This window comes from Emys orbicularis, chromosome 12 (assembly GCF_028017835.1).
Source record: "Emys orbicularis isolate rEmyOrb1 chromosome 12, rEmyOrb1.hap1, whole genome shotgun sequence".
Lineage (NCBI taxonomy): Eukaryota > Metazoa > Chordata > Testudines > Emydidae > Emys > Emys orbicularis.
In genome coordinates, this window is record NC_088694.1 from 53,547,684 (window position 1) to 53,560,570 (window position 12,887).

At 41.6% G+C, this 12,887-nt stretch overlaps 2 protein-coding genes across 2 annotated transcripts; both read left to right on the forward strand.

Moving 5' to 3' along the window:
• Positions 1 to 2,639: 2,639 nt before the first annotated feature.
• Positions 2,640 to 3,593, forward strand: LOC135886856 (olfactory receptor 6M1-like). The gene has a single exon (XM_065414644.1). It carries the CDS (start codon positions 2,640 to 2,642, stop codon positions 3,591 to 3,593), a length of 954 nt encoding a protein of 317 aa, XP_065270716.1.
• A 7,382-nt stretch (positions 3,594 to 10,975) lies between these two features.
• Positions 10,976 to 11,779, forward strand: LOC135886410 (olfactory receptor 6X1-like). The gene is given in 4 exon segments (XM_065414165.1): positions 10,976 to 11,312; positions 11,315 to 11,596; positions 11,599 to 11,715; positions 11,718 to 11,779. Coding segments are annotated over 4 exon segments (798 nt in total).
• The last annotated feature ends 1,108 nt before the right edge of the window (positions 11,780 to 12,887 follow it).

Genomic DNA, 12,887 nt, shown 5'->3' on the forward strand with positions numbered 1-12,887 from the left:
GAGGCTGAAGAAAAACAAATTCAAACAAGAAGTAAGGAGCACATTTTTAAGGATGAGAGTCATTAACTATTGAGACAATTTACCTAGAGATATAGTGGATATTCTGTTATTTGTAGTCTTTGTGTTGAGTTTGGAGGTCTTTCTGAAAGATATCCCCTACTTCATCCACAAGTTGTGGGCTTAATGGAGAAATTACTAGATAAACTCCTATGATTTATGTGATGGCCGAGAGCAGATTAGATCTGTGTTTCCAAACAGATGGGTGTTGTTTCTGGGAGCTTTGGCATTAAAGCAATGAGGGGGGGGAGGAGAGGCACTGAATTTTTTATTACAATCCTGACAAATCAAATTTCTAGAACAAACTTGGGGTGGTAAAAACCTTCAAAGTTTCTGAGATCGAATATAGTACTTGTATTCGGTAGGGTTATCACTGTTAACATTGATAGCAGTTTTACTCTTTATAGTAAATGTGATGGGATTGTGAACATTTTTACTTTGATTCATGATTCACCAACATTAAAAGCCTGAAAAACACTGCTACAGGTCACTCATGGGTGTGGAGAAGGGACTATGTTCACTTGCAATTGCATTGCATGAGATATTGTTATTGGATGTCTTAAGCAAACTTCACTCTGAAAAAGACTCAGGGGTCACAGTAAATAATCAGCCGAACATGAGCTCCCAGTTCAGTGATGTGGCCAAAAAAGTCGAATGCCATCCTTGGGTGTGAAAACAGGAATATTGAGAAGGAGAAGGGGGGTGTGTTTCCTTTCCATTTGGTGCTGATGCAGCTGCTGCTGGAATCCTGTATCCAGTTCTGGGGTCCACAGTTGGAGAAGGATGCTGATAAATTGGTGAGGGTTCAGAGATGAACCACGAAATGATTAAAGCTTTGGAAAACATTACTGATTGTGATAGACTGAAGGAGCTCAATATAATTATCTTAACAAAGAGAACTTTAAAAGGTAACTTGCTCACAGTCAATAAGTACCTACGTGGGGAGCAAATATTTCAGTCTAGCAGCAAAAATGTAGAACAAGACCAAATGACAGAAAGTGAAGGCTAGAAAAAATTCAAATTGGAACTAAGGTGCACCTTTTTTAACAGTGAGGGGAATTAACCATTTGAACAACTCACCAAGTGTGGTGGTGGATTTTCCATCACTGGCAATATTTAAATCAAGACGGGATTTTTCCTAAAAGATAGGATCTCGTTAAAAGGAATTATTTTGAGGAAGTTCAATGGCAGGAGTTATACAAGCGATGAGACTAGATGAACTCAGTGGTCCCTTCCAGCGGAGGAATCTATAATGGAATTATGTTGCAAAACAATGACCAAAAAGAACATATGCTTCTGGGTGCTCAGTGACACAGCGGCTTGGACACCTGGATGCCATGCTCTTCTTTTCACTGTTAGCTTTTTTGACTGCCGCTGCACAAAGATGGCAAAGTTCGCAAACGAGTCAAGATTATATAACATAGTTAAGTCAAAAGCAGAGTTACAAAAGGATCCGACAAAACCGGGTGATTGGGAAACAAAATGGCCGATGAAATTCAGTGTTGAGAAATGCAAAGTAATGTATATGAGAAAACATAATCACAACTTCACATGAAAAATGATAGGGTCTAAATTAGTTATCACTCAAAAAAGAGATCTTGGAGTCATTGTGGATAGTTCTCTGAAAACATCTACTCAATGTGCAGCAGTAGTCAAAAAAGCGAACAGAATGTTGGGAATCATTACCAAAAGGATAGATAATAAGATTGCAAATAATATAATGCGACTATACAAATACATCTTTTCTGTGATGGGGCGACCAGAACTGCCCATAGTGCTCTAGGAGTGGGCATATTATGTATTAGAAATGGAAAAGGTACAGAGAAGGGTAACAAAAATAATTAGGGGTATGGAACAGCATCCATATGAGGAGAGATTAAAAAGACTGAGACTCTTCAGCTTGGAAAAGAGATGACTATGGGGGGATATGAGAGAGGTCTAGAAAGTCATGACTGGTTTGGAGACAGTGAATAGGGAAGTGTTATTTACCTCTTCATGGAACGCAAGAACCAGGGGTCACCTGATGAAATTAATAGGCATCTAGTTTAAAACAAAAAAAAGGAAGTATTTCCTCACACAACACAGAGTCATCCTGTGGAACTCATTCCCAGGGGATGTTGTGAAGGCCAAAAGTATAACTGGGTTCAAAAAAGGTTTAGATAAATTCCTGGAGGATAGGTCGATCAAGGGCTATTAACCAAGACGGTCAGGGATGCAATCCCATGCTCTGTGTGTCTGAGCCTCTCATGGCCAGATGTTGGGAGTGAATGACAGGGTATGGATCACCCAATAAGTGCCCTGTTTTGTTCATTCCTGTGAAGCACCTGGCTTTAGCCACTGTCAGAAGACAGGATATTGGGCTAGATGGACAATTGGTTTGACCCAGTATGGTTGTTCTTATGACAACAAATTACAGGATTAATGGAGGAGTTATTAGGTAAAATCATATGTCATATATTATGTACAAAGTGGGGGTAAAAGATCACAACTGTTCCATCCGGCTTTAAAATCTATGAATACATGAAAATGCCATTCACTTATTTTCATATTTACTCTTTCTACAGACAACCCTGAAGTCAGACATGGAGGAAAGAAATGAAACGGTTGTGTCTGAGTTCATCCTATTGGGATTTCCCAGCCTTGGTGAGAAACTGAAGATTTTTCTGTTCCTGATTCTTCTCCTCACCTACCTGATCACAGTGACGGGCAACGTGGTCATCATTTTCATAGTGTGGGTGGATCATCGACTCCACTCTCCCATGTACTTTTTCATCGCCAATTTGTCCTTCTTGGAAATCTGGTTCACCTCGGTCACAAGCCCTAAAATGATGCTGACCTTTCTCTCTGTCAGCAAAACCATTTCATTGAATGGCTGCATGGCCCAGACCTTCTTCTATTTCACTCTTGGGGCTACAGAGTTCACCCTTTTAGTGGTCATGTCCTTTGATCGCTATGTTGCCATCTGCCGCCCTTTGCAATACGCCACCATCATGAATCAGAGACTCTGCATTCAGCTAGTCCTTGTTTCATGGGTGGGAAGTTTCACAGTTATAAGTGTACCGATGGTCCTGATTTCAAAGCTGAGATTCTGTGGGCCAAATGTGATCAACCATTTCTTTTGTGACAACACACCCCTTTTCCTACTATCCTGCACTGACACCAGTGGGATTAGGAGGGCAGACTCCATTTTGAGCACAACTGTAGTGCTGAGTTCATTATGCTTGATAATGTTGTCATATGTAAGCATCTTCTTCTCTATTCTGCGAATCCCAACAGTCACAGGCAAACAGAAAGCTTTTGCTACCTGTGGGTCCCATGTCACAGCTTTGGCTGTCGTCTATGGAAGCTGCATTGTTTTGTATGCCAGGCCTTCAGGAAGTTTCTCCTTGGATGTCAACAAAGGGGTGGCTCTGCTGAACACCGTACTGTACCCTTTCCTCAACCCCTTTATCTACAGCCTCAGAAACAAGACTGTGAAGCTCGCTCTGAGAGAAGCCTTTGGTCGGAGAACAGCAAAGTTGTTCCCCAACCTGTGAAATGCTTCTGGATAGCTACAAGTAAAGCAACAAAATGATAATGAGAAGGCATGAGTCAATCTGTTAATGTTTAGTACAATTCTGTGTAAAATCCTTTCTCCATCTGTATTTTTCATAAATAAACATTTAGTCAATTGTAATTTTAATGGAAACAATTAAAATAATTTTGTATTTCTTGAAAGTGCTGAACTGTCAGACATTTGAGATCAATGTACAACTATCCACAGAACAAATGCAGCATTGACAGTAGCAGAGCAAAGTCCAAGACTAGCACAGCAATCCTCTAAAACCGATTTTCCTTCCTAACAAGATTCAGGATAGTAAACAGAAAAGCTGAGCTTTTCATATAAGCTATGGGTTTTAGGTGCCCAAATTCCAATGAAACTCAATGTAGTTGTGAAACTTAAGACCAAATTTTCAAAAGAATTTAGGCACCTAAAAAGCAAGTATATATCTAGTGTGATTTTCAGAAGTGCCTGGTCACCAAACTACCATTGATTCCCAGTAGACATCTATCTACTAATCAATTATTTTTCCACTGAACATCTCTATTGGATGGAAAATAGAATTTCACCCGGTATTTCTGCTCTGGGCACAATACTTGTGGTTGAGATACAATATGTCATTTCGAAAGTCATCCAGTCTTTTTTATACCCTCCAAGAGTTGGAGAATGTTCTACATTGTTATGCTAGCTGTGATACCTCTGGTATCTGATCTAACTTCTCCTTGTTATGGTAGGTTCAGTTCTCTTTCTCCTTTCTAGGAACATAAGAGCAGTATCCAACAATTGGTGAAAAAGCATGAATCAGTCTCCCAATGTTAAGTTAAATTCTTTGACATTATAATGTTTTCTCCACTCAGATTCTTTCTAATGACTGGTCTGTAAATGATACCCAAGAAATGAACCAGAATCTGTCTATCTCGATAACATTCTGTCAATCTGGTAGGGTAAGTAGATTTCAGGCTTTTATAAATTCCTGTCTCTTCGTCAATAGCTTTAGAGCCAGTCAAGCTCTATTGTTGGGGGAGGGATAGCTCAGTGGTTTGAGCATTGGCCTGCTAAACCCAGGGTTGTGAGTTCAATCCTTAAGGGGGCCATTTAGAGATGTGGGGCAAATATCTATTGGGGATTGGACCTGCTTTGAGCAGGGGGTTGGACTAGATGACCTCCTGAGGTCTCTTCCAACCCTGTTATTCTATGATTGTTAAGAAGTCTGAATTGCTCTCACACAAATCACCTTAGAGAATTAAGGCCTGTTTTATTGAAAGATTGAATATTCTTCATGACACTGAAGTTCTCCCCCATATTATTTTGGAAAAATACAAATAGGCTTAATCATGAGTTGTGGTTAAATCAAGCAATGAATGTGAAAACTGCTAACAACTATTCATATTTGTATATGAAGCTATACTATTCATTTAGGGGAGAGTTAAAACAGTACCTAGGGGATTTAGAAGCACAAGTCCCATGGAAGGTCAATGGGAGATTTTTGCTCTTAAATCCCTTAGATGCTTTTGAACTACCAGCACCCTTAAGATGTCACTATACTGAATGCTCAGAGCATGCCTATACTACAGATACACTCCTCCACTAATGTTCTCTGGTGTAAACTGGTGCAGCGTCTGTGAAGCAAATGAAGTGGTGCCAATTTACACAGGTTGAGGATCTTGCCCATTCCTAGGTCAAGATCAAGAGCAGGTAAGATATGATTCTACATCTCATTGGAAAGTTCCCATTGGATCAGCACATCATCTGGTGTGACTCAGTACTGCGCCATTGACTTATGTGGAACTGTGGGCAATTTACACTGTCTGGAACTGGGCCCACTGACTTGGATCAACTCCAATTGACACTGGCTGGAGATATGATCCAGTGACTCGAGGGATGAAGGGTCAGATTCCTTCACAGCATTGAATAAGAACAAAGGGCCAGGCTTTTACAGATACTTAATCATCTAAAGATCCACACTGGTCCTTATTTGGATTTTCAAAAGTGCCTAATTCCCAATGGGACTTAGGTGCCTAGGTACTTCTGAAAATCCCTATAGGCACCTATCTACAAATTTAGGCACCTAAATACCTTTAAAATCTAACCCCAAATCAATCTCCAAAGGTCACTGGATTCTTTCATTTATCTATGAAACAATAATCTGGAGCTACATGACTGAAATTGCCTTTGGTTCAATATAGGACATGTCTATTGATCTTAAGGACATGATGCAAATTTGTTGTTTCCCTGAGTTTTAGAGAAGTGCAGAAGATGCTGAGCTTGGGGCATTTGAGGGATGATAAAGTGTTTTTGTTTGCATATGTTAGATTTGTCTGACATACAACTGCCAAGCTATGAATAGCTTTTTAAGAGTGGCATGTTTAATGCATGTAAATAGGTGCTTAGAACACAGAAGAAGTGAGTTTTAAAAAGTTATAAATCCAAAGAAATAAATATATAAATGTAAAAATTATCTTGATTTTTATTTTTACATGAGAGCTCCAAGGAATAGAACTTTTACTTAAATATTTGGAAATTTGGTTGATTGCTGTTGTTTTTTAAACAACTCATTAGTTTTCTGTTTAGAAAGAAAGAAAGAAAGAAAGAAAGAAAGAAAGAAAGAAAGAAAGAAAGAAAGAAAGAAAGAAAGAAAGAAAGAAAGAAAGAAAGAAAGATTTTTTAATAGTAAGGTCTGAGGATTTGAAGTAGTCATTAGAAAGAGTAAAAAGCAACAGAGGGTCCTGTGGCAACTTTAAGACTAACAGAAGTATTGGGAGCATAAGCTTTCGTGGGTAAGAACCTCACTTCTTCAGATGCAAGTAATGGAAATTTCCAGAGGCAGGTATAAATCAGTATGGAGATAACGAGGTTAGTTCAATCAGGGAGGGTGAGGTGCTCTGCTAGCAGTTGAGGTGTGAACATCAAGGGAGGAGAAACTGCTTCTGTAGTTGGATAGCCATTCACAGTCTTTGTTTAATCCTGATCTGATGGTGTCAAATTTGCAAATGAACTGGAGCTCAGCAGTTTCTCTTTGGAGTCTGGTCCTGAAGTTTTTTTTGCTGTAAGATGGCTACCTTTACAACTGCTATTGTGTGGCCAGGGAGGTTGAAGTGTTCTCCTACAGGTTTTTGTATATTGCCATTCCTGATATCTGACTTGTGTCCATTTATCCTCTTGCGTAGTGACTGTCCAGTTTGGCCAATGTACATAGCAGAGGGGCATTGCTGGCACATGATGGCATATATAACATTGGTGGACGTGCAGGTGAATGAGCCGGTGATGTTGTAGCTGATCTGGTTAGGTCCTGTGATGGTGTTGCTGGTGTAGATATGTGGGCCGAGTTGGCATCGAGGTTTGTTGCATGGGTTGATTCCTGAGTTAGAGTTGTTATGGTGCGGTGCGTGGTTGCTGGTGAGAATATGCTTACGGTTGGCGGGTCGTCTGTGTGCGAGGACTGGCCTGCCTCCCAAGGTTTGTGAAAGTGAGGGATCATTGTCCAGGATGGGTTGTAGATCACTAATGATGCGTTGGAGAGATTTAAGCTGAGGACTGTAGGTGATGGCCAGTGGAGTTCTGTTGGTTTCTTTTTTGGGCCTGTCTTGTAGCAGGAGGCTTCTGGGTACACATCTGGCTCTGTTGATCTGTTTCTCTATTTCCTTGTGTGGGTATCGTAGTTTTGAGAATGCTTGGTGAAGATCTTGTAGGTGTTGGTCTCTGTCTGAGGGGTTGGAGCAGATGCGGTTGTACCTCAGCGCTTGGCTGTAGACGATGGATCGTGTGGTGTGTCCGGGGTGGAAGCTGGAGGCATGAACCGACTTAGGTTATGAGGCAAGCGATGTTGTTTTTCCACAATTTCTGCCTGTGCACGTCGGCGGAAGCATTCTATGTATAGGTCCAGACTGTCATTTCGATCCTCAGGAGGAGTCCATGTGGAGTTCTTCTTCCTGTGTTGTTGGTGGGAGGGTATCTGTGTATCAGTGCGCTGTTCAGTGTTATCTTGAAAGTATTCTTTGAGTCGGAGGTGGCGAAAGTAGGCTTCCAGATCACCGCAGAACTGTATCATGTGGAATCCCTACTCAGACGCTACGCCACCAGCACTCCCAGCTATCTCCGTGACACCACTGATTTTCTGAGAAAACTACAATGCATTGGTGACCTCCCAGAAAACACCATCCTAGCCACCATGGATGTAGAGGCTCTCTACACAAACATCCCACACACAGATGGAATACAAGCTGTCAGGAACAGTATCCCTGATGAGAAAAGAAATTAGGCAGAAAATAGAACATTCTGTGGAGATATAATAATTAGCTGGAATTAGTTGGATTCAAATCCACATCACACATTACCTCCATGTCATTGTATATTTTACTTGGGTGTTGGCAGCATCCTGAACTGGTTACTGTGAGTAGAGAAAGGGTGCTAACATTGTTGAGTTCAGAAGGATGTTTTGCAGAGATTAAAATGTATGGAAAGTACTTTAGGACCGTTAGATCTAAAATATGCTTTCTTTATATCAAGCAAAACACACGTCTTTGAAAATAAAAAGCTGTATCCTATAATATTTCAAATGGGCAGTTTCAGTGTTCTGCACCTTCTTCTCCTTGAAGGAATTTTCTCTTAATCCTCCCATCTGTCTATTTTTCTCTTTCTATCTGACCTATCCATCAGTCTGTCTAACAAGCTACATATCTACCCATCTATACAGGCAGGTACACCACAACCACTATGAAGATATATAAAAGCCATACATATTCATAAACTGAACACAGAGAGCACTGTAGTCCCTTCTTTCCCCTTTCCCTATTTTATGAGAGGTTGTCATTTTCTTTGTTTTGCTTCTTAAACATCTGATTTCAGACGGGTTACTGACAGACTGAAGAAGTGGAGATTCTATCTTTGGGAGGCTCTGAGCAGCCCAACCAATTCCAGAGGCAAGTTCTACAGCCATGTCCCAGTTCCCGAGAAAGCTGTCTCTCCTGCTCCCGGATATCTCATTCTGGAGCTTGAACGTTCTAACACTGATGTGAGTAATTCCTTTGTGTTCTTCCTGGAGATTGTGGGGATAGTCTCATTGATAGTCTCTGGCTGTTTTGTGCCATTCTGGTGATACAGAGCAGCTGTAGGGTACAGTCTGGACATTCACAACTGCCCCATGTCACTGGAGCGCCACTCTGTCTACACTGTAATTGGAGGTATGATTTCAGAATCAGTAGACATATTCACGCTAGCTTTGATCTATCTAGCTCAAGTACCAGCAGCAGTGTCCTGTGAGTAATTACCCAGCGTCCCAGGTGGACTTGTATAGCCCACGCTGAGGTCCGTGCTGCTATTGGTACCCAAGATTGAAGCTAGTTGAGGTATGCCTACATGTGTTACAATCAGACCCCTCATTTGCAGAGCAGACATACCTGAAGTAGCTAGAGGTTACCAGTGAATATAGCACACGATTCCTAACTTGTTGTCTTAAGCTAAAGAAGTTAGTCACCCCTTCCTTTGGAATTTAAACTCAGGGTGCGAGTCACTGGATACATCACAGATGCTTTGTGCCTCTCTGATCAGATAGATCAACAGTGAACACAATTTAACAGGGCAGTTAAGCTGAGGATACAGCAGCTGCTTTGTCTCTCTGAGACCGTGCAAAGAAGTGAGAGTGTCCCCAATGCAGCGAAGGGCTGAGGGTCAGAAGCATTCCAGCTCATGCTTAAGTCAGTGGAAGTTTGGCTACTGGTATATAAAATGATACAGTGTTCAAAGGCTATACAAATGCCAAGTTATTTATTAGTATTATTTAATCTCTTTTGAAGTAAACACCCAGATACTATACTTGATTAACCCTATAGAACTAAGATCCCGTTTTATCAATCTAGATTCTTGTATCACTCCCATTGCCAGTGGATCTGAGTGCCTCACAAGCATAAATTGTTACTTATCCCCCATTGACTGCAGTGATAGCAAAATCTGGTCCTTAATGCCATGGTAGATAGAGCGATATGGTCAACAATTCATCAGCTTTGAGAGAAAGAGAGAGAGATGCACATAGAGGGATAGATAGATGGTGTTTGGGAATTGCATATATATTCATGAGAAAATGTTGTAGCAGAAGCCCTGATCTCCTTTGCTGAGTCCAGTATTTCTGAGACATTAGCTAATGTCCGGAGACCTGCTTGAAATATTTGAGACAAATTAGTTTATTTACCCCAAAATGCAATTTTGATCAACCTTGAAATAATTTGCACACTGGACATGCATTTGTCAAATGGTTTCCCAGTAGTAGTAGTACTAGTACTAGTACTAATAATAACACATTAATAAATCATGCCAGATTCACAAGGGGATTTAGGCATCACACTCAAAATAGGGGAGGAGGAGATAGTGAGGGCCATCTTATAACCATACAATCATCAGACCAAAAAGAGTCAGTAGAAAGTTGGCTTTGCACCTTTTGTGGTTAGGTGAGTACTTAGCCTGTTGTAGACTTAAGTTCAAGTCCCTGCACCAGTGGCTGTTTAATTTATTATACAAATTTGAACAGCATCAACGGGAAATATTAAGAACACCCCTACCCCCATCAGGCAGTACCCCATTGTCCTGTGGTTACTCAGGAAGGGGAAAACTTAAGTTCAAATCTTTCTTCCAAAGCAGATTTTAACATGGGTCTGTTATATCCCAGGTGAGTGCTTCTCCCCTGAGCTAAAGGACACTTAAGGAATCTTACTCTGGTATTTATAACTTGGGTATCTTCTGGTCACCTTATCTAGGCCAAGGTTTCCAAAGCAGATTTATGCCCACTAACCCCTTTGAATTAAGGTGTTTTACTCCCTTAGGTTTCTTTGAAAAATCCAGCCCTAGCAACTAGGTATTTTTCACCAGAGAAAAGCAGTCAGGCTTCAGGGAACGTGCTCCCCATTCCCCCGCCCCTCACTGCATTCCAAAAGGCCGCCTTCACCTCCTTGTTTCTTATTGTGTAAATCAAAGGGTTCAGCAAGGGGGTCAAGACTGCATTTAGCCCGGACACCACGTTGTTCAAAGGAACAGCTTCCTTAGACGTTGTGAATCTAGCCCAAAATGTTTTGCATCCAACAAAATGCTTCCTTTGATCCAAACAGGAATTTGTGACAACTTTTTAAATTCTCCACTAATTCCGAACAGGTTCAGATTTGGCCAAACCAATTTTTGCCTCTACTGACCCTGCCTGATTCTTTGGAACTACCACTGAACTGAACTCCCACCTCCAAACGACTGCACCTTTTGCTGTCCCTGCGAGTCGCAACTCAAAGGAGGAAGTAGACAATGTGCAAGAAAAATACTACAACAGTGAAGGAGTTAATTGTCCGGGGCTTCCCCCTTGGGCATGGTTTTCACATTGTGTTCTTCTCGGTCATTTTACTCATGTACATCCTGACCATTGTAGGAAACGGCCTTATTGTGATCACCGTGAGAACCAGTCACAAGCTGCACACTCCAATGTACTTTTTCCTGAGCAACCTCTCATTCCTGGAGAGCTGGTACACCACCGCCATGGTGCCCAAAATGCGAGAGACCTTTGTAGCAGTTGAGACAAAAATTTACATGTACTGTTGCCTCATTCAGACTTTCTTCCATTTCTTCCTGGGCAGCACGGAGTTCTTCATCCTGGCTGTGATGTCTTTCGACCGCTATTTGGCCATATGCAAACCCTTGCTATACGCCACAGTCATGACCAGCAAGATCTGCCTCCAGCTGTCTGTGGGGCTTGTTTCGGGGGATTCCTGGATATATTATTCCAAACTCTTCTGATCTTCCAGCTGCCCTTATGCGACTCCAACATTAGCAACTATTTCTACTGTGACATTGGGACGGTCTTAAAAATAGCCTGCACTGATACCTGCCTGATTGAGTTGCTGGGATTCTTGGCTGCAATCACAGTTATTCTCAGTTCTTTGATGTTCACCGTGGTTTCCTACATCTGTATAATATCCACCATCCTCTGCATCCCCTCTGCAACGGGGTTCCAGAAGGTATTTTCTATCTGCATTCCCATCTGACTGTAGTCTCGATACTCTCTGGGGCTGTTCTGTTTATGTACCTGAGGCCCAGTGTGCATTCCTCGTTCAGTCTCAATGAGGTGGTGTCAATGTTAAATACCATCTTGTGCCCTTGCTGAACCCTTTGATTTACACAATAAGAAAGAAGGAGGTGAAGGCAGCCTTCTGAAATGCGGTGAGCAAAAAAGGGGTTTTCCTGAAGCCTGGCTGCTTTTCTCTGGTGGAAAAAAAACGACTTGCTAGGGCTTGAATTTTCAAAGAAGACTAAGGGAATTAAGCACATTGATTCAAAGGGGTTAGTGTGCATAAATCTCTTAGGCTGCTTTGAAAATCCCAGCCTACATGAGGTGACCAAGAGATAACCAAGTTATAAATACCAGAATAAGATTCACTCGCTCTGCAGAAGGCCAGCAAATATTAATCAAACCAATGCATCCTCCTACACAGCCAGTGCTGAGGATTTAAGTGAGACAAAGAACCCTACAGCTCAGAGGGGTAGCACAAGGCCTGTGTATCACAGTCATCAGCAGGAGTTGAACCCTCAATGCTAAAAGCCTGAACTTTTGCTACTGCCTTACCTGAAGCTGTTATCGTCTTAGGTTGACTAACCACTAGAATGGGATAAACATTAGAGTTGGTTGGGAAATTTTCAATTAAACATTTTTTTCCATTGGGGAATGGCAATTCATCAGAACCGAAACATTCTGTGACAACACCTTTGTTCCAATGAAACTTTCCCAGGAAGGTTTCTGACATCAGAAGTTCTCCCAAGCCAATGGCTCATCAGGCTGACTCAGTTAAGGCACATCAGTTTCATAGCTAACGGTACAAAGGGGAGTGATGGGGCCAGCATCATGTCAACCTGCCTTTGAATGCCCTAACCAAATGGATCAGGTACCCATTTTGCAGATGGGTAAACCAGACATGGCCTTTCATTATGAGATCAAGCGAGACTCAACCCCATGACCTTCAGGAGTGCAGTCAAACAGACTCAATGCATGTCCAGGCTGGAATTTCTGAAAGCAAGCCCACACTCTTCAGCTTGGAAAAGAGACAACTAAGGGGGGATACAATTGAGGTCTATAAAATCATGAGTGGTGTGGAGAATGTAAATAAGGAAGTGTTATTTACTCCTCATAACACAAGAACTAGGGGTCACCCAATGAAATTAATAGGCAGCAGGTGTAAAAAAAACAAAAGGAAGTATTTCTTCACACAATACACAGTCAACCTGTGGAACTCATTGCCAGAGGATGTAGTGAAGGCCAAGACTATAA